The sequence below is a fragment of the Zingiber officinale genome, chromosome 1B (assembly GCF_018446385.1).
Source record: "Zingiber officinale cultivar Zhangliang chromosome 1B, Zo_v1.1, whole genome shotgun sequence".
Lineage (NCBI taxonomy): Eukaryota > Viridiplantae > Streptophyta > Magnoliopsida > Zingiberales > Zingiberaceae > Zingiber > Zingiber officinale.
In genome coordinates, this window is record NC_055986.1 from 7,614,129 (window position 1) to 7,637,941 (window position 23,813).

A 23,813-nucleotide genomic window follows, 5' to 3' on the forward strand; every position below is an offset into this window, starting at 1 on the left:
TTTATCTTAACTATATAATTACACTAGTACACTTAGAGTGTATTGAGTAGGACCATTAGAGGTCGTTTCTTTTATACTGACTTTATAAAGAAACAAAGACCTCAGTTATTATGGAAGTGTGTGCTCTTAATCCTAATATAATAACAAGCACATATATTTGATATTTATTTCTTTAATTTATCAATGGGTGAGATTTAGTTCGATGAATCAATAAGCCCGATAAGTTAGGAAATGATATCACTTATAGTGTGTATTGTTGATTATAGAAGGAAACTGTGTCCTAGTGATCTAGGTTGAGAATGTCCTCAAGAGGAGCTCATAAGGATTGTCATGTTAAACCCTGCAGGTGGACTTAGTCCGACATGACGATAAGGTTGAGTGGTACTACTCTTGGACTAAGATATTAATTAAATGAGTTGTCAGTAACTCGCTTAATTAGTAGACATTTGACATCTTAAACACAGGGAGACTAACACACTCATAATAAGAAGGAGCCCAAAATGTAATTTGGGATTGGTGCGGTAGTTCAATAATAGTTCTTTAGTGGAATGAATTATTATTGATGGAATTAAGTTCTGTGTTCGGGGCGAACACGGGAAGCTTAATTTCATCGGGAGACCAAAACCAATTCCTCCTCTCGGTCCCTATTGTAGCCTCTTGTATATAGAGATTTATACCCACCACATACCGACCTTCTTACCCAACCAATAGGGGTCGGCCAAGCTAAGCTTGAAGCTCAAGCTTAGGGCCGGCCAAGCCTAAAGGTTGGCCTTAAGGTGGCCGGCCAATAGCTTGGAGCCCAAGTTTAGGTGGCCGGCCACATCATATTAAAAAAGATTTTTTATTAAAATTATTTCTTATGTGGATATCATAGTTTTAAAAGAGAGTTTAAAAATTAAATCTTTCCTTTTAAAGCTTTCTACAAAAGATTAAGAAAAGATTTGAAATCTTTCCTTATTTGTAGATTGAAAGGAGATTTTATTTTAAAAAAACTTTCCTTTTTGACCATGATAATAATTTAAAAGAAGTTTAAAATTAAATATTCTCTTTTATTAGTTTCTACAAAAGATTAAGAAAAGATTTGATATCTTTCCTTATTTGTAGATTGAAAAGAGATTTTAATTTTTAGAGATAACTTTCCTTTTGGAAATTATCCACATGTTTAGAAGAAGAATTTTAATTTTCTTTTTATTAACCAATCATGAAGGGATAAAAATTATTGGAGAAATTTTTATAAATTTCTAGAAACAAATTAGGAAGTTTTAATTCTTGTGTGAATTAAATTTTCCTTGTTTTGGGGAATTAGAAGTGGTCGGCCATTATTATTAAAAGAAGAAAATTGTTTTTTAATTAAAATAATTTTTCTTTTTTATGACAAAAGAATTAAGGAATTTTTTATTAAAATTTCCTTATTTGTCAAGACCAAGGATTATAAAAGAGGGGGTAGAGGTGCCTTCACGGGTGATCAACTCTATTATTCTTCTCCTCTCTTTTCCTCCTTGGTGGCCGGCCCTAGCTTCTTCCTCTTCTCTTCTTCTTATGGCGGCAACCTCTCTTGGAGCTCTTGATAGTGGCCGGTTCTAGCTAGGAGAAGAAGGGGAGAAAGGTGGTTTTGTTTCTTGCATCCCTTGGAGCTTGGTGGTGGTGGCCGGACCTCTACTTCTCTTGGAGAATTGTGGTGGCCGAAACTTGCAAGGAAGAAGAAGGTGCTTGGTGGTTCTCATCTCGGAAGATCGTTGCCCACACAACGTCCGAGATTAGAAGAGGAATACGGTAGAAGATCAAGAGGTCTTTTTAGAAGGTATAACTAGTAATTTTTCTTTTCCGCATCATGCTAGTTATTTATGGAAATAATACCAAATACAAGAGGCTTACGATTCTAGTATTTCGAATATGTTTTTCGAAGTTGTGTTCTTTTATTTTCTTTTCCTTGTGATTTGATTGTTCTTTTTGGTTGACCTAAAGTTATTTTAGGAAATTAAATATTAGCTTTCCATAAAAGGTTTTGTCTAGTCGGTGGTGGTTGTTCCCATATCCAAGAAGGCCATGTGCCTCGCCACGTCAGTACTGGGAACCAATTATGGAAATTAATATTTAATGGAATTAATAACTTAGGTGATTTGGATCAAACGTGTTAAGTTCCGCAGGAGATCCAAGTCTAAACCTTAAAGAACAAATAGATTAAGTTTTGGATCAAACGTGTTAAGTTCCGCAGGCGATCCAAAATTTAATTTAAAAGAACACATGGTAGCTAGGAAAAGGTTCAGACCTTTGTACAAAATTTTTGTACAGTGGAACCTCTAGGTTTTCCGAGTAGCAACCAACACTAATAACCTCGAGATCTTCTGCCGTATTCCTCACCTCGCCTTGGACGTCGTGTGGGCGACGATCCTCCAAGATGAACACCACCCAAAGCCTTCTTCCTCCTTCTCTAAAATCCGGCCACCACCACCACAAAGAAACAAAAGAGAGCAAGGGGAAAGGAAGAGGGAGGGTCAGCCACAATAGAGAGCTCCAACAGGAAAATAAAAATTGATGTCTCATGAGGCCTCTCCTCTCCTTCTTTTATAATACTTTCCCAAGGCAAATAAGGAAAGATTTTTACAAAAATTAAAATCTCCCTCTTGTTTTTCCTTTTCCCTTTTTATTTTTCCTTTTTCTCTATTAATTGATTGAATGATTCAATCATTGATTGGATGATTTGGTCGGCCCCTTGCTTGGGCACCAAGAAAGGGTGGCCGACCCTTAATAAAAGAAAAAATAGTTTTGTAAAAATTTTATAAGCAAAGAATGAAAGCTCTTATAAAATTTTACAAGATCTCTTTTAATTTCCTAATGTGGATGTTAAAAAAGGAAAGTTTTAAAATTAAAACCAAGATTTAAAATTTAAAACTTCTCTTCTAAAATTTCCTTTTTTAACATGGTTACAAAAATAGAAAGTTTCAAATTTAAAACTCCCTTCCTTTTTTCTAAAACCATGAGGATGGTTAAAAAAGGAAAATTTTAAAACTTTTAAACTTTCTTTTAAACTATGTGGCCTAATTCAAATAAGAAAAGTTTTATATTTTAAAATCTCTTTTTTAAAACTTGTAGATATCTACAAAGAGAAGATTTTAAAAATTCAAAACACCCCTCCTACTTTGAATTTTATTGGCTGGCCCCTTCTTGCTTGGGCACCAAGCAAAGGGCCGGCCCCTTTGAGAAGTAAGTGGCCGGCCCCTATGGCTTGGTCACCAAGCCATGGGTCAGCCCCCTCTTCGTCACCAAGATGGGCTTTTCATGAGTGGATTTAAGGCTTCATTGAGGCTACGATAGGGACCTAGAGGAGAAATTGCTTTTTGGCCTTCCAACGAGCTTGAGTATCCCGTGTTCTCCCCGAACACACAACTCAAGTTCATCAATAATAACTCATTCCACTAGAGAGTTATTATTGCACTACCGCACCAATCCCAAATTACATTATGGGCTCCTTCGTATCATGAGTGTGTTAGTCTCCCTATGTTTAAGATATCGAATGCCCACTAATTAATTGAGTTACTGACAACTCATTTTAATTAATATCTTAGTCCAAGAGTAGTACCACTCAACCTCATTGTCATGTCGGACTAAGTCCACCTGCAGGGTTTAACATGACAATCCTTATGAGCTCCTCTTGGGGGCATTCTCAACCTAGATTATTAGGACACAGTTTCCTTCTATAATCAACAACACACACTATAAGTAATATCATTTCCCAACTTATCGGGCCTATTGATTTATCGAGCTAAATCTCACCCTTTGATAAGTCAAAGAAATAAATACTTAATATATGTGTTTGTTATTATATTAGGATTAAGAGCACACACTTCCATAATAACTAAGGTCTAATTCTTTTATTAAGTCAGTATAAAAAGAATTTACCTTAAATGGTCCTACTCAAAACACTTAGAGTGTATTAGTGTAATTTATTAGTCAAGATAAACTAATACTTAATTACACTAAGACTATTCCAACGGTTTGTTCCTTTCCATCTTAGTCGTGAGCAACTGTTTATAATTTATAAAGAACTAATAACATGATCTTCTGTGTGTGACACCACACACCATGTTATCTACAATGTAAATTAATTGAACAACTATATTTAACAAATAAATGTAGACATTTGACCAATGTGATTCTTTTATTTCAAAAATAAATGTTTACAAAAGTTAGGCTTTTAGTATATACTCTAACACATTTAATGTTTCAATATGATATCCATTTCAGCATATGTCTTTAAAGTTAAGCAATTTTCTACTGGATTTGCCAGCATAGAGTGCATTTTTAATATATAGGACTATATCATTTTGTTAAATGATATTTGCTTTTCTATGACCTTCAATAATTTTTTATGTGCTCGATATTGTTATAAGATTATTTTTAGCTAATGCTAACTCCAAAAAATACCTTTTGCTCTGAAGGATGGTGTGGGTTGTACCACTATCTGCTAGACATTCGTCTTGATATTCCATCATTAATCTGTTAATGTTAACTCCAAAAAATACCTTTTGCCCTGAAGGATGGTGTGAGTTGTACCACTATCTGCTAGACATTCATCTTGATATTCCATCATTAATCTTAAAAAAATGTATAAGTAAAGAATTATAATTCTAATATAATTTCTTGCAAGATTTATAAATAAAACACTTTATTAAATGAAGATCCAGAGCAGTAACTTTCATTGACAGCTTAAAAGAAAAGAAAATTTTGAAATAGAGAATACATTACAACTCGACTGAAAAATAATTATTCCATACTTTTTAGAAACTTTACCTACAACTTAAATCAAAAGTAAACTTGGAAAGTAAAAAATCGCTGAAATGGAAATACAACTATTCCATATTGTCTAGCATGCCATCAACCAATAAAATGATTAATATTATCATCTGGCTTAGATAAAGAAATCAGAGACATCCAAATTAATTATATTAACTGGATCATATTTATCAGCAAAATTTGTCTCTATTTTTCCTTATTCTTTTATCGAATTTTGGTATAGATCCACAAGATGTTTTGTTATATGACAAGTACAAGACCAATGCCCTTCCACCCTGCATTTAAAACATTTATCTTCATATTCTTTTGAGCTTTTCCCTTTTATTTCTTCATTGTTAGATTTTTCACTATTGGTTGCTTGTTTTAAGTCTTTTATCATTTTCTTGCTAATAATTTTTCCTTTGGTCATGCCCAGGACTTATCCCAATTTTATGATTTTGAGATGAGTTAGCATTCACTTCAAGGAATGATGTTTCATTTGCTTCAGAAAATGGTGTAGATCTAGTTGGGTGCAATTGATGATTTTTCATGAATAACTCATTATTTTGTTCAGCAACTAGTAAGCAAGAGATAAACTCATAATACTTTTTTAAATCCATGCTCACGATATGTTGTAGGAATAAATTCAATGTATAAAAAGTGGAGAAAGTTTTTTCTAATAAATCTTGATTGTAATTTTCTCTCCACAAAGTGCGAGTTTAGAGCTAATCTTGAATAGTGTTGAGTTATAATCACTTATAGATTTAAAATCTTATAGGCAGAGATGCATCCATATATAATGAGCTCTTGGGAGAACTATTGTTCTCTGATGATCAAATCTTTCTTTTAATGTCTTCCAAAGTTTTTGTAGTTCTTTTACAATTAGATACTCAACTTTCAATCCATTATCAAGATGGTGACGAAGGAAAATAATTGCTTTTGCAATATCCTATAGGGATTCATTATTTCCTTCTTTTATTGTATCTCCTAAGTTCTTAGCGACAAGATGAATCTCGACATCCAAAATCCATGACAAATAATTTTTTCCATTAGTTCAAGGGCTTCAAATTCAAGTTTTGTCATATTTGTCATAGCAACCACTATATACAAGCAAATCTTTAAAAAATAATTAGAATAATATCATTTGTAGAACAAAATGTGTTTCTATTTGAAGCAATGAAATATTTGTGTCCATACAAAAATATTATAGCAACAAAAATTAAAAGAAAACAAATATTAAAAAGTTTTATCATAATATGATCAAAACGTATTATGTTATCATAGTTATGAAGCAATCAAATATTTATGTTTACACAAAAAATATTATAGCAATAAAAATTAAAAGGAAATAAATACTAAATAAGCATGTTATAATATGATCAAATAGAATATATATTTCAATATTATTTAGGAATATTGACAAATATTATATCTTTAATCAAAATTTTTAAGAATATTGATATGTGTTGATTGTAAATCAATATTCTTTAGGAACTTTGATAAAATTTATATCTTAGATCAATATTCTTCAAGAATATTGATAAATCTTATATTGTTATATTTTGATGTGCATAAATTATATACATCTATACATATGTTTTGACGCACATTTACGAACTTTTCTTATGCTTGATTTATGCATTTCCATACCCCTTGTCATATTTTCAGCTTAGTTACTCTTTTTTATCGGATATCTGCTCTTTGCGTGTATTTCTGTTGGCATGAACTGCTTTTGGAGCAAAAACAACGTGCGTCGACGAATCAGAGAGCAAGTAAAGGCAATTGACATTGGTCGTGTGATCCCACACAGCCGTGTTATTGCACCAGAGGAGGAGGAGCACATGGTCATGTGGATTCACATGGTCGTGCCACCCATCCAGAAGCAAAGAAGCACATGTCCGTGTGAACTCACACGGTCGTGCCACTCATCCAGATCCAGAGAAGAACACGGCCATGTGGTTCCACACGGTCGTTTCACTTGACCATAAGCCAAGAAGATTCCGGCCATGTGGATCTCACACTGTTGTGGCACAGGCCGTGCCAGGCCCATGCCCTGCACTATATATAAGGGGTTTGTTACACCTTCTCTGACGAAGGAAGGCTCTCCCCTTGGGAGACTCATCTTGGTGCTGATCCACTCCTGTCTCGATCTCTATTCAACGATTCGAATCCAATCTCATCATCCTGTCAACTCTGGAAGCGAAGTATTGGATCCGAAAATTACTCAACACAATAGGATAAGCTTTCTTCTCCCTTCTTCCTCTAGTTGAGTTTGAATGCTTTTTATCTTTATATCTTTGGGTTTCTTTCCTTCCGCTATGGAATAGATCTATTGTTCTAGGATTAAAGGAGTAGTTGTGATTGTGTATTGATGTAATAACTCATGATTATGTCTATTTCTTATCTATATGATGTTTTCATGCCTTACATCTATTCGATCTTATGCGTATGTGATTTGTCTATACTTAATTATCATGTTTGATTAAATGTTTATGTAAGATTGTTAATCTCGTAGAGGGGATGCCCTAGATCATATGACCGAGGGGCCCTAGTGACAAGGGTAATCTGTTCACGGACGTTTAGGATGTTCCCTTGAAAGGAGAAACGACCCCTCACAAGGAAGTAAAGAATCGAACGTATTTACTATCTCTATCTATATAGCTATTAAGTAGAACTGTATTCTTGTGATCTATGACCGAGGTGCCCTAGTGACAAGGGTTAACCAACCATATTTCATAGGAATCATCTCTATTCGATACCTAAGGATATTGACCCAATTATCATTGCTCAGTTGACATTGCAAGGGAAAGTCAGTAATGAATATAACTACTTCCTACAAGAGCATATTAATTGAAGATAGGCAATAGGTGGACCATGATGCATTAGTAAACGTCACAATGAAACCGAACTCCTAGAGCATCTTCCCAAACCAAAACCTTCCACTTTCTCTCTTACTCTTTCTTTCCTCTTTCAATTCTAGTTTTTATTTCTTAGCATTCAACTTGTAACCATCGATTGTTTAGCTAATTCAACATGAGAGATCACTAGTACTTGTAACCAGTCCCTATAGATTCGATATCTTTTGTATTACCGATGATGTAACCATGTACTTGTGGTGATGTAACATATTTTAAATCTAGATCTGTCAATATATCAATATAAGTTCATGTTGTACTACTTCAAGAGCATGAATATAGAATTAAAAGTTGTGCTTCTTCATGAGCATCAATATAGAATTAAATAATTGTGCTACTTCAAGAGCATCACTATTAAATCTAAATATTGTGCTACTTCATGAGCATTAATATAAAAGTAAAGATATAAACATAAAACTAAAAATTTATGTTATTTCGAAAGTTTCATAAAACTAAGAATAAGAATATTTATGAGCTCATACCTTAAAGAGGGCTCATGGTAATAACATGTTATTATTCAATAGTAGAAGAAAAGAGAATTGAAGAAAGAATTGTCTTATATTTTATTTCTATCGAGCACTCGTATTTATAAGATAGGTGGAGTAGTGCAAAAATGAAAAAATATAATGATTCTATCAATCAACAATCAAATTAAATCAAATCAATCATCTATTATAGCACTAAATAAATAATTTAAATAATTTCAGGTCTGCTGTTCTGCATCACCATTATTCAGAGGTGATAACAGACAAACCTGACCCAATTAGAGGAGAAGATCCATCTTCTTTCAAATTTCTGGGCTTTCAAATTGAGACCATGCCTGAAAGAAACACATTATCCGGTAAGAAACACATTACTCTAGTAAACAAAAAGCGACAACTTTAAATAAAGCAACAAAATGTGGATACATTTCGATAAAGACTTAATTTTGCAAGTTCAATTAATTAGTTCCTTAATTAATCTCGTCCAACATTGACTTTCTTTCGGTCCAAGAACAGTAGAGCACTCTCTCTCGGGATCAACTTCGACCGAATGAATTGGCAGATAGAGCCATCAAAGCCATGCTTAAGCATGTTGTTGGTTCTTTTTATGAGCCGGTCGTAAAATTTTTGAAAGCTAGAAATACCTTCTTCTGATTCTCCCGACGACCCTCATCCTCCACTCAGTATTTAGTCAACTCCTCCAGGGCAGTCTCCAACTCAAAGTTCATCTTCGCCTCTTTCTCCTTGGCCTCGAACAATTGCAGCCCTAATCTTTCCTTGGCCAAGGTCTCATCACGAATTTCAAATTAGAGTTACAACTATTGAGTTTTGGTAGTGGGTTATTTCCCCTCTTGCACAATCAGTTCCTACTAGAGGGACGAGGCGGTAATAGTTCTAAGGAGGCCTCAACCACATCCTCCGAGGCAAGCACATCCTCCATTGAGGTCAGATATCATTTCAGGATCTTTTTCATTGAGACACTAAATATGATTTGGCTTGCACACACAAAGAAAGTCATTCAATGAAAGGAGAAACCTAACAAAAGTAGTGTCTTACTCAAATGAACGTCTAGTTGGACTAGATTCAGACTTAGCCCAGCTCGATAGAGTAGGGCTTCATTCTCTAACAACGGGCTGACGTTGAATTTTAGTCCCTCCAAGATCTGTTTCGTATCCAAATATGCCCACTCCTTGTAATTGCCCAACGGTGGCTATGCCAGTAAGTCATCCCGCCAAACGGTCAACCAGGTACATGAGTGAGGGGCTTCGATCAAGATAAAGCGACTCTTCCACTCCTTGTGCAAGGACGGATACTTACCTAGGAAATTACATCCCCGCCGAGCCGTGAGGTAAAAGACTCCAAACTCTTTCTATCGGGAATAAAAAAAGATAATGGAAGTTGGTGGAATCAATCAGAATTTGGTACAATCAAAAGATGATGACTGCACCATAGATCAAACGGTCTTGGAGGAGAGGATGAATGGGAAACCTTATATCACTTGATAGTTGGCCCTGAAAACAAGTGATGTAACCTAACGGCAGCATGTGTGGTTGATGCTTTGACATTAGGATCCAGATCTTATGATCGAAGGGGATGCCATAAGATATCCAAAGTTGTGCTTATGCGCCTCTTGTATATATAGCCTACTGGAACTCATACCAGCGATAGGAGAACAAGGAAGAAAGCAGAAGGAAGCGGGAGGATTGAAAATGAAGGAAAAAAGATGAAAAACTTACAATGTCGATGGAAGAAGAGCAAATGAAGATGAAGACAAGGGTAGTGAGAACGGATGAAGGTGGCGACACTTTCGAATATCCTAATATACCTTGGCGGTGGTATAATAGGGATGTCACATCAGTCTATCAAACTGTTGGATAGGGAAAAGGAAGTTACGAGATCTCTTCACAGCTATCAGATTGCTCAGCTGAATGGTCGTGATCAAGACGCAATCTTCGTCATGAAAGTGCAATAGTGATAAGTTACGAATCAACGCATCGATCTCTGAGACAGTTTGAACACAATTGTCATATGCAAAGACTAAATAGACACCAACGTTCAATCACCATCAGATCCAGGGTTGCGTTAGCAGCGAGTGATGTCGTTGCACACCTCCACAGGTAATATGGTAAGGTGCTCTCGCAGCCCAAGGTGGATATTGTATGCTACCCATTAACGGAGCGATACAATGCACCAATCATAAGCGTGATACGCAATCTCGTGTATCACATTCCTTAAATGTGACGCTTTATCTCTCCGATGACCGACACTAGGCCAATTGTCCTAGTGAGATGCCGACACCTAAGCTTAACATCCGGAAAAGTTATTCTTGGAAAGCAAGTGACAGCTCAGTGCAGTCCAGTTAGTCGAACTACACCTCCTTCAACTAGACTTAAAGGGAAAGCTTGTGATGTGGTGGAATTCTACAACCTCCACGTGTCCAATGTGGTCAAAAGTCATGCTAAGTTGTCAGTCAAAATCACGGTAAAGTGAGCTCAGCCTCGAGGGGATTCTGGTTTAGTCGAACTTGCTGGACAAACTCATCTCAAAGGTTTAAGCTTGATCAAGTATAGAGACAAGCATTGGCCCAGGGCTTAATCGTCAACATCCTCTGGCTCAGTTCCGGATCCCAACATCCTATCTCAGTCTTAGAAACTGACATCTTTTGACTCAATCTTGGATCCTGACATCTTGTATCGTTCCCAGCAACCGATATCCTCTGGCTTAGTCTTAGATCCTGGCATCCTATTTTGGTCTCAGCAATCGACATCCTAAGGCTCAGTCTTGGATCCTAGGATCTTGTCTCTGTCTTAGAAAGCGACATCCTCCGGCTCAGTCTTGGATCCCGGCATCCTGTCATCAATCGCTAACACCTTCTAGGCCTCAGTCTCAAATCTCGACATCATCTCCCTATCTCGGTCTTAGTCATCAACACCTTCTAGGCCTCAGTCTCAAATCCCGGCATTATCTCTCTGTCTCGATCACAGATGCCATCGCCTCTGTTTCAACCTTAGAGCATCTACATCAGATACCCTATTCAAATATTTTACCTTAAATTTTAGATAAGGTAGTTAAAAATTCTTTGCATCAGCTACCCTATCGATTCTCTAAATTATGCATTTATGAATAGTATTTCTCTAAATTTAGGGAATGGATTTCATTCCCTAAACATTATAGAGGAGAGAGAAGAAATAGGAAAGCTGATATATGATGTTTTAAAAAGTGGATATCTAAATTTAATAAAGTAACTTTTTTACCCTAAATTATATATTTTGGATAGGGAAGCTGATGTGGATGGTCTTAGTCGTCGACATCATCTCTATCCCAATCACAAATTTTAGCATTATCCATACCTCAGTATTGGATCCCAACTTCATATACTCTCAAGGTCACTCCATGATAACTTCATTTCCTCGTCTCCTCATCCAAGGATCTAGCCCACACCTCATGCAGCTTGCTTAAAGCACGTGAGGGGCAGCTTAACCTCCTCATCATTAAAAACGTTCCTCCATGAATATTATAGGACACGGGGCGCTAGATGAATTGAAAGACAGTTATGAGGTTGTCAAAATTCATCTCTTAGATATTCTCTTCAAACACATGGCACTTTGTCGATAGAAAGGCAGTTAACGACAATTAGATTTGGTTTCCTCGCTGGCCCATATGAGGATGATGGCAAGGGAGTATACAACATCTACATAGAGATACTCTTTTGACCATTATAAAAACTCTAGAAAAGGTAAATACAAAAGGATCCTTAATTCGGAACTCTTTACAACTCCATCAGGTTCTCTCTTTCTTATCCATCTTCTTCTTTCAATATATTACCTCAAGCAAAATTTAACTTGAGCTCAGAGTGACTTGCAGGATCTCTCCGATGTCAATGTAACCCTTTATTGAAGCGTATTTCACGACCTCCTCCTACTCTTCACCGACCATGGTTCGTCGGAACGGACGTGGAACGGCCGGAACGGGCGTTCCGGCAGGGGAACACCTCACGTCGTTCCAAAGTTCTAGAAAATAATGTGACTTGCATTGGAACGCCGTTCTCAGACGATATAACGGTAAAAAAACAGATCCGAACTGCTGGAACGACCGGAACGGTGTACTGGGCAGCCGCTCACGACCTCTTCTCCGACGGCAGCTAGTTGCCAGCCAGCAAAGTGGCGCGGGGTTGGATGGCGGCAGAAAAGCACTCCGCTCGTGGCCTCTTTTCCAGCGACGATTCACGGCGGCATGCTATCAGAGAGCATAGCAACACCGAATTGAATGGGGCGGCAAGCACTGTGCATGGCTGCGATGCGAAGACGAAGGGTCGTTTTAATCCAGACTTAGGTTTTATTAAAATCATATAAAATCCACTCCTAATTTAATTAAGTAATTCAAATAAATCTAATCAAACCTAATAAAATTATCTTCTAAACGTATTCTTTAAAATTTATTTAAATGCAAAAAAATCTTAATAAATTATATATATTAATATTTATTATTTTAATTAATATATTATATTAATCAATTTAATAATAATAATATTATGTGATCATTCTGTAAAATAATATTAGAATTAGAACTGTAAAGACCGTGATGATCGTTCCTACGAATCATATCACCGACAACCTCTAGTAAACACAAATAGTAGATTATTCATTGATTGATCACTTAATCCTCCACGGTATATGACCGGAATATATACTATTAATGCCTTCTCGCCCGTCCTATTTATTCCACACGAATCTGTTTTACAACAACAGAGTTACTGAACCAAAAGAAATTTCATTAACAGAAACATAACAAGCCCCACAATACAGTGTTTATAGAACATCATTGCTAGCCAGACGTCATTGCTGACGGAATTTCGGAAAAGAAGTAAGGAACTCAATACACTGATGCCAGCCTCTGCATTTAATGGATAGAAGCACGCACAATTTGCAAGTTTGTGCTCAAGATCATGGCGGATGATCTGCATATACTCTTCCTGCCCTTTCTCTCGCCAGGCCACATGATCCCCATGGTCGACTTGGCACGGCTTTTTGCAGGCAGAGGAATCAAAGCCACCGTCGTAACCACCACCGGCAACGTGCCTCTCCTCAAGCCTACCGTTGATCTCGCCAACACCGACGCTTCCCTCCGCCACACTATCCAACTCCTCCCCCTCCGCCTCCCCTGCTCAGAAGCTGGAATTCCCGAGGGCTACGAGAACCTCGCCGCCTTCCCTAACCCCGACGACCTCTTTCAGCTCACCGCCGCCACCGACAGGCTTGAGCCCTCCTTCTCGCTGCTGCTCAAAACCCACCGCCCTGACTGCGTCGTCGTCGATTTCTTCTATCCTTGGGCCACCCGCGTCGCCCAAGAAGCCTCCGTTCCTTCGCTCCTCTTTGATGGATGCAACTTCTTCAGCTCCGCAGTTGTTGACATCGTAATAGACGGCGAGCTGAACCAGGGCGACTTGGAGACCGAGCGATTGATCGAGGTTCCCGGCATACCGCAGAAGATCCATCTCAAGCTCTCTAATCTCCCCTACGTTGTCCTTCATCCCAACGAGTTCTCCCACCGGGTGGTCGAAAGCCTTCACCGGATCCACGGCACGGTCGTGAACAGTTTCTACGAGCTGGAACGTGACTACGTCGATCGAGCCCCCAACTCGAGAGACCACAGGTTCTGGTTCGTCGGCCCCGTCTCGCTGCAGAACCGAGGCATGGATATGAAGATGGTGCGAGGGAGCAGCGGCGCTGCTTCGGGGAGCGCCGATCATTTCTTGAGTTGGCTCGAAACCAAGAGGCCGAGGTCAGTCCTCTACGTCTGCTTCGGGAGCGTGGCCCGGTTCACGGCCACTCAGCTGCGGGAGATCGCGCGAGGTCTCGATGCGTCGGACCGGCCGTTCATCTGGGTAGTGGGGAAGGCCGGAGAGATATCGGAATGGCTTCCAGAGGGATTCGAGAACAGGGTGGTCGGCGGCGGGAAGGGAATGTTGGTGCAAGGATGGGCGCCGCAGCTTCTCATATTGAATCACGAAGCGGTGGGAGGCTTCGTGACGCACTGCGGGTGGAACTCGTGCCTGGAAGCGATTGCTGCCGGAGTTCCGGTGATCACTTGGCCGTTGTTTGCCGAGCAATTCCTGAACGAGAAGCTGTTGGTCAACGTGCACAGGATGGGGATCTCAATCGGTGTGATTTCCTACGGCAATAAAGCAGAGGAGCGGACGATGGTGAACAGTGAGCAACTGAAGGAGGCGGTGGATGAGCTGATGGGTAGTGGAGAGGAAGCAGAAGAGAGGAGGAAGAGGGCGAGGGAGCTGGGAGAGACGGCGAGAAGGGCGATTGAAGAAGGTGGATCTTCTCATCAAGCGATGACTTGCCTCATAGAGGAGTTGATTCGATTGAAAACTGTTGGATTAAATAGGGACAATGGCGATGAGAAGAAATGAACGAACTAACAGTCTTGGCACATCAATTAGAATCCATGTTGCATTAATTAGTTTACTTTATCAATTAGAATCCACGTTACAACTGATACCTCATTTTGACCATCAATTTATCGAAGAACAACTCGAAACTGCATCCAAAGGTACACGAACTGAGAATGAACGGTGTGCTTCTTCAAAACAATGCCAATGGACTAAGGTAAAGGGGCTAGTCGTGAGCTATTTAGATCTTGATTAGAAAAAAAAATCACTCGAACGAATTTGATTAAATTAACGAGCCGAACTCGAGTTTGATTTCAAACAAGAAAACATTATTTAATTCAGCTTGAGTTTAATAGTATTTGATTTGTGAGATCACATACATATTCGTTTAGAAGTTTACAAACGTGTTCGTTAGGAGACTCGCTAACATGTCATTAAAAGACTCGCGAATATATTCGTTAAGAACTCAAGTTGGAATTCGCCTAGACACTAAAGCATTAACCCTTAACCCTAAATCTTAAAAAAAAATTAACACTAGGTACTCATGAGTTGCTCATAGATGCATGGGTAATTAAGGGTTGTAAACAAGTCAAGCCGAGTCAAGTTTTGAGATGTTCAAGCTTGTTTAACAAGGTAACCGCGAGTCAAGTCAAGCAGAGCCTAAAATGAATCAAGTCTTTGAAATGATTGTTCAAGTTTGAATTGGTTTATTCTTGATGAGAATAAGTTTGGCTTAAGTTTGATTCGTTTAGATGTTATCGAGCTTTCAATTCAAACTTAGCTTGAACTTGGTTCGTTTAGATGCAATCGAGCTCTCAATTTAAATTTATTTGATTGTTTGAAACTTTTGATTGTTTGATTGATTATTGAGCTTGATAATTCAAACTTGTTTATTTTTTAAAAAAAAAATATTTATTTAGCATGTTGATAAAAGTTTTATTAATGAACATGATTCATGAATATAATTCACTAATGTTGTTCATGAACGTTGTTCACGAACTTTAACGAGTTAAATACATATGTGTTTAAACTTGTTTGTTTAGTTTAACTAGTTGTTCAATCTTTTTTATTTAATCGATCTTTTATGTATCGAATAAACATAGACATGCTCTTACTAAGTTGAACACTAAGCTTATTGATCAATATTCAGTTCATTAACATCAATTAACTAAATATCACATGAATTATAAATATAATATATCTGATGTGGGGAGTATTGGTCGCTTCCACGTGACCAATTAAGTCAATGGTCAAAAATAAGATGGAGGTCAAAGTCAAAATAGGTCAATCAGATTGGCCCCTCACTCGGCATATCCGAGTCACGCCAACCAGATATGCTGCTCATTACTCTTGGCCCCTTCGATGTGGTGCCCTTCTCGGCCTTATCAATTCGATGCTCGATCCTCTTGGTTCTACCGACCGATGATCCTCTCAACTACACAGGTAGATGATCCTATCGACTCCACTGATTGATATTCTCGCAGATCAAATATACATCTCATTCCTCTCAGCCCCACCGGCAGATGAGCCTATCGACTCCGCTCATTGCTTAGGGATGTAAACGAGCCGAACAGTATCATGCTCGAGCTCGGCTCGTTTAAGTTATATTCGGGCTCGAGCTCGAATCGAGCTTTTATTATAAGGCTCGAGCTCGGCTCGTTTTAGAATTATCAGGCTTGCAAACAGTTCGAGCTCGGCTCGTTATTAGCTCGATTATCAAAATTAACGAGTCTAACTCGTTAAGCGAGCTCGGACTCGTTTTCGAGCTCGTTTAGAGCTCGTTTTTGGCTCGTTTTAGAGCTCATTTTTGGCTCATTTTAAGGCTCGTTTTAGAGCTCTTTTTTTTTACTCGTTTTAGAGCTCGTTTTTGGCTCGTTTAAGGCTCGATTTAAGGCTCGTTTTAAGGCTTGTTTTTTGGCTCGTGAACCTATAAATGAACATGTTCGCGAGCTCACGAGCCGAATATCCTTAAGCTCGAGTTCGGCTCGATAAAACTGTCGAGCTCGAAATTGAGCTCGAGCTCGAGCTCGGTTCGATAAGATAAACGAACGAACTCGAACGAGCTTTTTATCGAATCGAGTTTCGAATAACTCGGGAACCATTTAATTCATTTACATCTCTATTATTGCTCAAGTTGACAAGAAAACTTTTAGAGGATTAGCGAGGGGACCTCGGTGAGACAGGTGGATTGAGAGATTTGATTAGGGATTTGAAGGCAAAGTTCATCTCGACTAGGACATCTTCCAGTCCCACCACGCCTGTGGTGAGTCCCACTCGGTGGCACGCGCCATCTGCAGGAGTAGTCTACGTTAGTGACGCAGTCGGCCCCCATAATTTTGATCTATCATAAATGTATTCAATGATGAACCATACCCACATGCGTGCACCACGCTTTGTCAACTAGGGACTGCTTATTTACCATGCAGTAAATAATTCAGTAGCACAAGGTGAAAAGACTATGGTTCATGGCTCGGAATTCCTATGCAGTCAGGTTCACCGTCTACAAATAATTATCAATTCGATGCCAAATGATTTCCACTTGTGCTACCATATAAAATTATTCTAAACTAAGGAATAAATTCTGAGTTCTTTCAATCCGAAAGGACTAATATAGAAGGATCCATACATTTTAATTATTATTTTTTAAATTTTTTATATTTAAATCATTTTTAATATTTAAAATATTTTTAATAATTTTTATCTTTTTATAATTTAAGTTCAATTAGAAATTTAAAATTATGGGTATTTAATAATTTTTCATTCCATCAGCCACTCCACTCGACTAATTGCTCAGATGAAGTCAAGTCATGCATTTTGTTGTTCCATTCATCAACGTCGGGCCATGCATTTCATTGTTCCTCGAGCAACCTTACTTAAAATTAGGATAACAATGGGTAAGATTTAAGTAGAATTTTATATCCTTTGTATTTATCCCTATTTATTATATCTATACTCATACTCATTCTCATACCATCGAGTATTTAACGTTCATACCCATCTCCATACTTGTCAGAGTTTCGGGTACTCATATCCTACCCATCATCCTATTATTCCCTACCATTCTCATTTAAAAAAAATATTTCAATGTACTTGTCAACTCTTCCTCGTCTCGCGCTCCTTCGATCGGATGAACATTTTCCCTGAAAAAATAGATGAGATGCGTGTTGATAACAAGATAAAAATACAAACTAAATTTTTTTTCTAAGATGGAAAACGAGCTAAAGTTTTTTCTTTCCCAATAAAAAATGAAGCTTATAAATAAATAAATATATCGGATATCGGGTAGAGTATGGGTAAGATTTTACCACATCCATCTCCATACCCATATCCGAAATATCCATATCCGAATACACATTTACTATAATCAGGTATAAAAAAAATTTTCATATCCTCCTCCATTCGAATAGGATGTCAAATTATTCATAAGATTTGGGTGAAATTATCACCCCTACTCAAAACTAATTGATTTCCTTTACTGCTTAACTCAAGTTAACTGTTCAGTGGAAACCTACCTCCATAAGTCAACTGTTCAATGGAATCCTCCTCAAGGTAGTTTGCACTCAGATTGGGTATTCCCCTAGCGAGATGACTCGACTTGGGTTCCTAAATGCTCTGAACTAAGGCGAGCCCTCGTGGGATAGAAAGCAAGATATTATAATTTGTAATTTATTATTTTTTTTTATAATCCAAATATCCAACTTCGATTATAATCCATAAAATTTGTCTATAGGCCACTAAGATTAGAAACCAAGAATGGATCCTAACGGATAACTCAATGTCATAAGTAATTTGAACTTCTCAAATATAACGTACTCGGGACGGAATTATAACCTCATTGACAAAGATTTTGTCCCACCACTTAACATCGCACCATAACCATGGGGATTATAATTTGTAACTCATATAGTAATGGGAGAAAATTACGACACCATAATAGTAGTGTTCCAGTCAAATATCACATATTACTAGTGCACGCTTTCTTCGAAGACCATCGATGATTGAGACAAAAGATCCTGAAATGCACTCCAAAATTGAGTTAGACTGGTCATGGGACAAATCCTAGGTCACTCCTACGCTCAAGTTAGGATTTACTCGAGGTCATATACAAGAAGAAGAGAATGGAGAGGAAGAGTAGAACCTGGTCTAATATTTCAAAAAATTGGGGATACTTTTTCATTACATTCTTGAGTGTTTATATGGTTGTTCGGAGAGAATCTCCATGTCAACTAAAATATCATCACTGTGGGAGTCGATGAGGGGACCAGAGCTGATAATCATTAGTTGCCGCTCCGTTTATCCAACGCCACGTGTTTGTAGGAAAGCATCTAGGAGATTGAATCTAATAACCTCATAACCGCTCCCCCATTCTCAAGACGTCAGACGTCCTGAAATATTTGCAGTTACTATCAACGAGCCCATATAGGGCGTAAGCCTGTTTCGAAGACGAAAAATGTGAGATCGACGTGGAGTAACCTTGAGAATAAACAAAGTTAGGATTTGAGACTAAGACGATGCCAGAACTTAATACAAAGAGAGGACGTCAATGAATGAGGTTGAGACATATATGATGCTAGCAGTGACAACGGGGATCAAAAGGAAGTCTGTTGCTGAGATTAAGATAGAGTCTGTCACTCGAGACTGAGAGGGAGTCTATTGTTAAGACTGAGATTAAATCTGCTAAGACCAAGATGAAGTCAGTAGATAAAACCAAGACTAAGAGATGAGGCCGGGATTTGGATCTGAGCCAAAAAACAGTGTTGAGATCAGGAGCCGAGATTAAGAGACTTGAGATTGAGCTAAAAAGGATGTTCAGATTTGAAAGTGAGATATGATCGGTAGTTTGTCTATTAATTAACTTAAATGGCGGGATAAGTGTACTGAGTCAGTTCAATCATGTATGTGTCCCATCCATAGTTTGCAAAATCGCGATCCGGATCGTAGGATCGTATGATCCTACGATCCGGAAACCCAAAATCGATCCAGGATCGTGCAGAATCGTTTTTGCAGTAGGATCGCAGCAGGATCGGTAGGATCGGAGCAGAATCGGAGCAGGATCGGTGGAAGCTTTGAGAGGTCATAACTTTTGACTCGGATTGAACCACGGGGCTTATAATATATCAAATTAAAGCTCGTTCAGATATCTTTAATAAATTTTAAAGTTTATCCTTAACCATTATCTTTTTTTCATCTTATTAGAGTTTTAAATTATTTAAATATATGTTTAATTATTTTTGAGTTAGTTTTTTTATCAATAATATTCTGCCATTTATTTTTCTCAAAATAATAAGTTTTTGGATGTCTATTCAACCAGTCTTTAGAAGATTATTTCCGACATTCATATTTGAATCAAATGATTCAATAGCTTCTGTTATATACGTTAGACGCTTTGTTGACATTTAAATTGAATTATCTTATAAATCAAGGAAATATTTTTGACATTGTATGTGTTATTATTATTGTGTTAATAGATATTTTATATTCTTTCATTTTATGATATGAAAATATAAATATTATTACTATGCGAGAATGATAGTTGAATTACAAGTTAATTTAAATAAATTTGTACATGTAGTAATGTAATTTGATGTGTTGAGTGTAAATAATTGCATATATATACAAAATTAGTTATTTATTTATATGTAAATGAATTTTTTAGGTATTTTTTCTAATTATTAATCATGTATGATAAAATTTTAAGAATTTTTGGTAGGATCGTACGATTCTACGATCCGATCCTGACCGATCCAATCCTGACCCTAAATCGGTCCTGCGTAGGATCACGATTCTATAAACTATGGTCCCATTCGAGTTACCTTTCCCTTAAGTCAAATTTAACCCATTTTGACTTTTACTGATAGATCAACACGATCTTTAACTCACGGAACATGGCTAAAGAAAACCAACACGTCAAGTAGCAATGCGGTTACCATGATCCGGACAAACCCATAACAAGTAAGACGAGAAGATCCACCTTCTTCCAAATTTCTGGACTTGGACCACCGGTGAAATGAAGCTCCTATTGCTGGGCCACTCAATTGGGCCGCACGTGCCACCCCATCGAGCAGGGCTCATTTTGTTATTTTATTTATTTTATTATTTTTTTCTCCCGTAGGAAACGCATTTACGGCTCTAATCAATAGAAAGCGACAAATTTAAATTGTAGCAACAAAACGTGGATACATTTCAACAAAACCTTAATTTTTCGAGTTTGATTAGCTCCTTAAACAATCTCTCGTCCAACATTGATTCGCTCTAAATAAATCTTCTATCTCCGGTTATGTTTGATTTGTTCCTTAATAAATCTTCTCTCCGGATCGCCTGTGAGTGATGAAATCAGAGATGCTTGCTGATCTGTTCATGGAGAGAGAGAGAGAGAGGGGAACAAGTCAACTGCTTGCTCGCTGGCAGGCCTCGGGAATTGGATCACGAGCTGTTCATGTTCTTCAAACCTTCACTTCCCCATACATTAATAATTAATTTAACTCAAAAAACTCTGCAAGATGCCCTGGTTTATATATATATATAAAGACACTGCAGAAGTGTGGTTTTAATTCCGGTCTGTTCTTGTGTGCAGCAAGAATAGACTGTCAATATCAGATCACTCTCTCTTTTTCTTCCATCTCAATGGATCTCGTCCTTGATCATGCAAAGAAGGCAGCAGCAGCAGAACTTTTGCCATGGTAGCTCCCTCATGCATTGGAGTACTGGAGCAGGTCAGTCTCCTTTCATTTATAGTTTTGTTTTAAGTGTTTTTCTGGACTCACGATTCCTTCGAGTATTCATAGATTTTGGATCGATGCCGTTAGCAGAGTTTTAAATTCTAAATTGTTATTTATAACAAATAGATATAGTCTTCGTGCAAAATTAGATCTGATCCAGTGAAAATTAAAGAACCTTCAAATCAAATACTAAAGTATCTCCTTCATGCATGGCCCCTTTGCACAGTGATCAAATAGAGAGTAGAAACTTTCATGAATATGATGAACGGAGTTGAAACCCCACATCTTTTGCTCTCTTCTTCCTGCATCAGTCATGTCGGTTTTATAATATATATTTGCCTTTTCATAGTTTTAGTTACACAAACTTATGCATGGCCTTGCTAATTAATGCTCTCTTCGATCGGTTTTCCCCTTCTTTCTATGTGACACGCACGTCGACGATGACTGCAGGACAGCAAATATAGCACCTGAGTCCGACCAGTACGTGACATTTTTTAAAAATTCGAGCCATGCACTGTGCCATCTCATGGCCCAGTTAATCAGAATGAGCAAGAATACAAACATGGCTCGGACCTACTTCCTATATTGAACAATCAGTTGCCGATCGAGACCTACCTTTCTCTTCCTCCCTTCCAAATATGTGTATCGTCACAGGACTTAACCATGGTAAACATGCAGCCTAACCCGAAGTGTTCCTATGCGGTCACTGGACTGCTCACATTTAGCAATTTATCTTCTCAACTCCATGATTAACTCGGGCATATTTAGCTTTGCTCCCTGGATTTTCGCGCGTTTACTCTACGTGCACCTCCGGTTCAAATTTGTTTTGGGGGTAGAATGTAATTTTATTGATTTTGGGAGAGTAGAGTGAAACTTTAGGACAATGATTTACGGTGATCGATTATGGGGGATGTGTACGGAAAATGTATGCGACTCGCTCGGTCTATAAGTTAACTAACAGTGAGAGTTGCTGCATGTGCGCGCAGGTCGATCGACGATCGGTTTGAGTGGTGCGGATGCATGGCGAGGGCGACGGGAGGAGGTAAGAGTTACCGCTTCGCCGCCGGCGAGGAGGAGGAGGCAGCAGCGGCTGGGCAGGTGGAGTGCAGCCGGTCGTGCACGGCGGTGGTGGTGGCGGACTGCGTGGCTCTGGGGTGCTGCCCGTGCGCGGTGGCGGCGGCGCTGGGGTGGCTGGCGCTGGTGAAGGCGCCCTGGGCGGCGTCGCGGCGCTGCGTGAGGATGCTGAGGAGGTCTCTACGCCGGCGCAGAGTGGGGGACGATGACCGGAATGATGAGAAGGGGAAGAAGAAGGCGACGCCGAGGGGGGCGGAGGAGACGGTGGCGAGGAGGAGCGACTGGGAGGAAGCGAGGGAGCTGGTCGAAGGAATGGGTTCGAGATTTGAACCGGACCGGATTTGGTTGGAACTGTATCAGATCGGGCAGTGGGGGTTTGGGAGGTTGTCCTTCTCCGGACTTCAAGGGGGCGACTCGTAATTAAACACTGGATTATAATTAAACTGGGAATTTAGGGTTGTTAATTACGATATTTGCAGTTGATATGTAATTTCCTTCGTGCGGATTAGATGATTAATTAGCAAATTAGTGTTGATGTATGTATGGACTGTGAAATGATACCGTTGTGTATTTGTGGTGACATTTCTTTCGATTCTTTTTAGATTTCTTTCAATAACACTGCGGAAAAATGTGAAACTTCACCTCTAATACTTCTTCTTCTTGAATAAGTGACCATCAAGAACTCGAACATTAATAAGATTGCACCAGAATAATAAAAGACAAGCAGCAGCTGAACGGCCCATTTTTGCAGAACCACAATCTGATGCTTAACCAAGAAGGCTCTACTGCAAGCCCTGGGGCACAATGCGAAAGTAAGAGGTAGCAGGATAGGCTCCTGATATAGAGGATTTCTTGGATATTTTTTAATAAATTATTTTTTTTATAATACATAAATTTTTTGGTATTTTAGATGGTTTTGATCATTTCTAATTTTTTTTAATATATTCTTTAGAGATTTTAAGATTGTGAGTATTTTTTTTTTTTGTTAAGATTTTTTTTTACTAATTAGAAATTAAGTTATATATATATATATATATATATATATATATATATATATATATATATATATATATATAATTGTTATACTACGGACTCTATCCTGCGGATTGCTCCCACCGGAATCTGGGGCGATTGCGGCTGACTCCGGACGCTATCGCGACTGGACGCTCGCGCACTGGACTCTCGCGACGGACGCGATTGTGCCAGATTCCGGCGAGATCGCGGCCGGATTCCGACGCGATCATGGTCGGAATTTGGCGCGATCGCGTCTAGTCGCGAGCGCGTCTGGAATCCAGCCGCGATCCATTTTCATTCTGTTTAGAGATTTAAGATTGTGAGTATTTTTCTTTTTTTTGTTAGGATTTTTTTTACAAATTAGAAATTAAGGTCTTTATGTTAAATGTCTTTTTTTTTTGTGTGTGTGTTGTTTAAAGTTTATATAAATATGTGT

The 23,813-nt window shown here is 38.3% G+C and overlaps 2 protein-coding genes across 2 annotated transcripts; both read left to right on the forward strand.

Annotated features, from left to right (window-relative positions):
- Positions 1–13,062: 13,062 nt before the first annotated feature.
- LOC122048555 (UDP-glucose flavonoid 3-O-glucosyltransferase 7-like) lies at positions 13,063–14,697 on the forward strand. The gene has a single exon (XM_042610112.1). The coding sequence runs from the start codon at positions 13,116–13,118 to the stop codon at positions 14,589–14,591; it is 1,476 nt and encodes a 491-aa protein (XP_042466046.1). The 5' UTR covers positions 13,063–13,115; the 3' UTR covers positions 14,592–14,697.
- Positions 14,698–22,309: 7,612 nt separating this feature from the next.
- On the forward strand, positions 22,310–22,783 carry LOC122024172. Its single transcript, XM_042582760.1, has one exon. It carries the CDS (start codon positions 22,310–22,312, stop codon positions 22,781–22,783), a length of 474 nt encoding a protein of 157 aa, XP_042438694.1.
- The last annotated feature ends 1,030 nt before the right edge of the window (positions 22,784–23,813 follow it).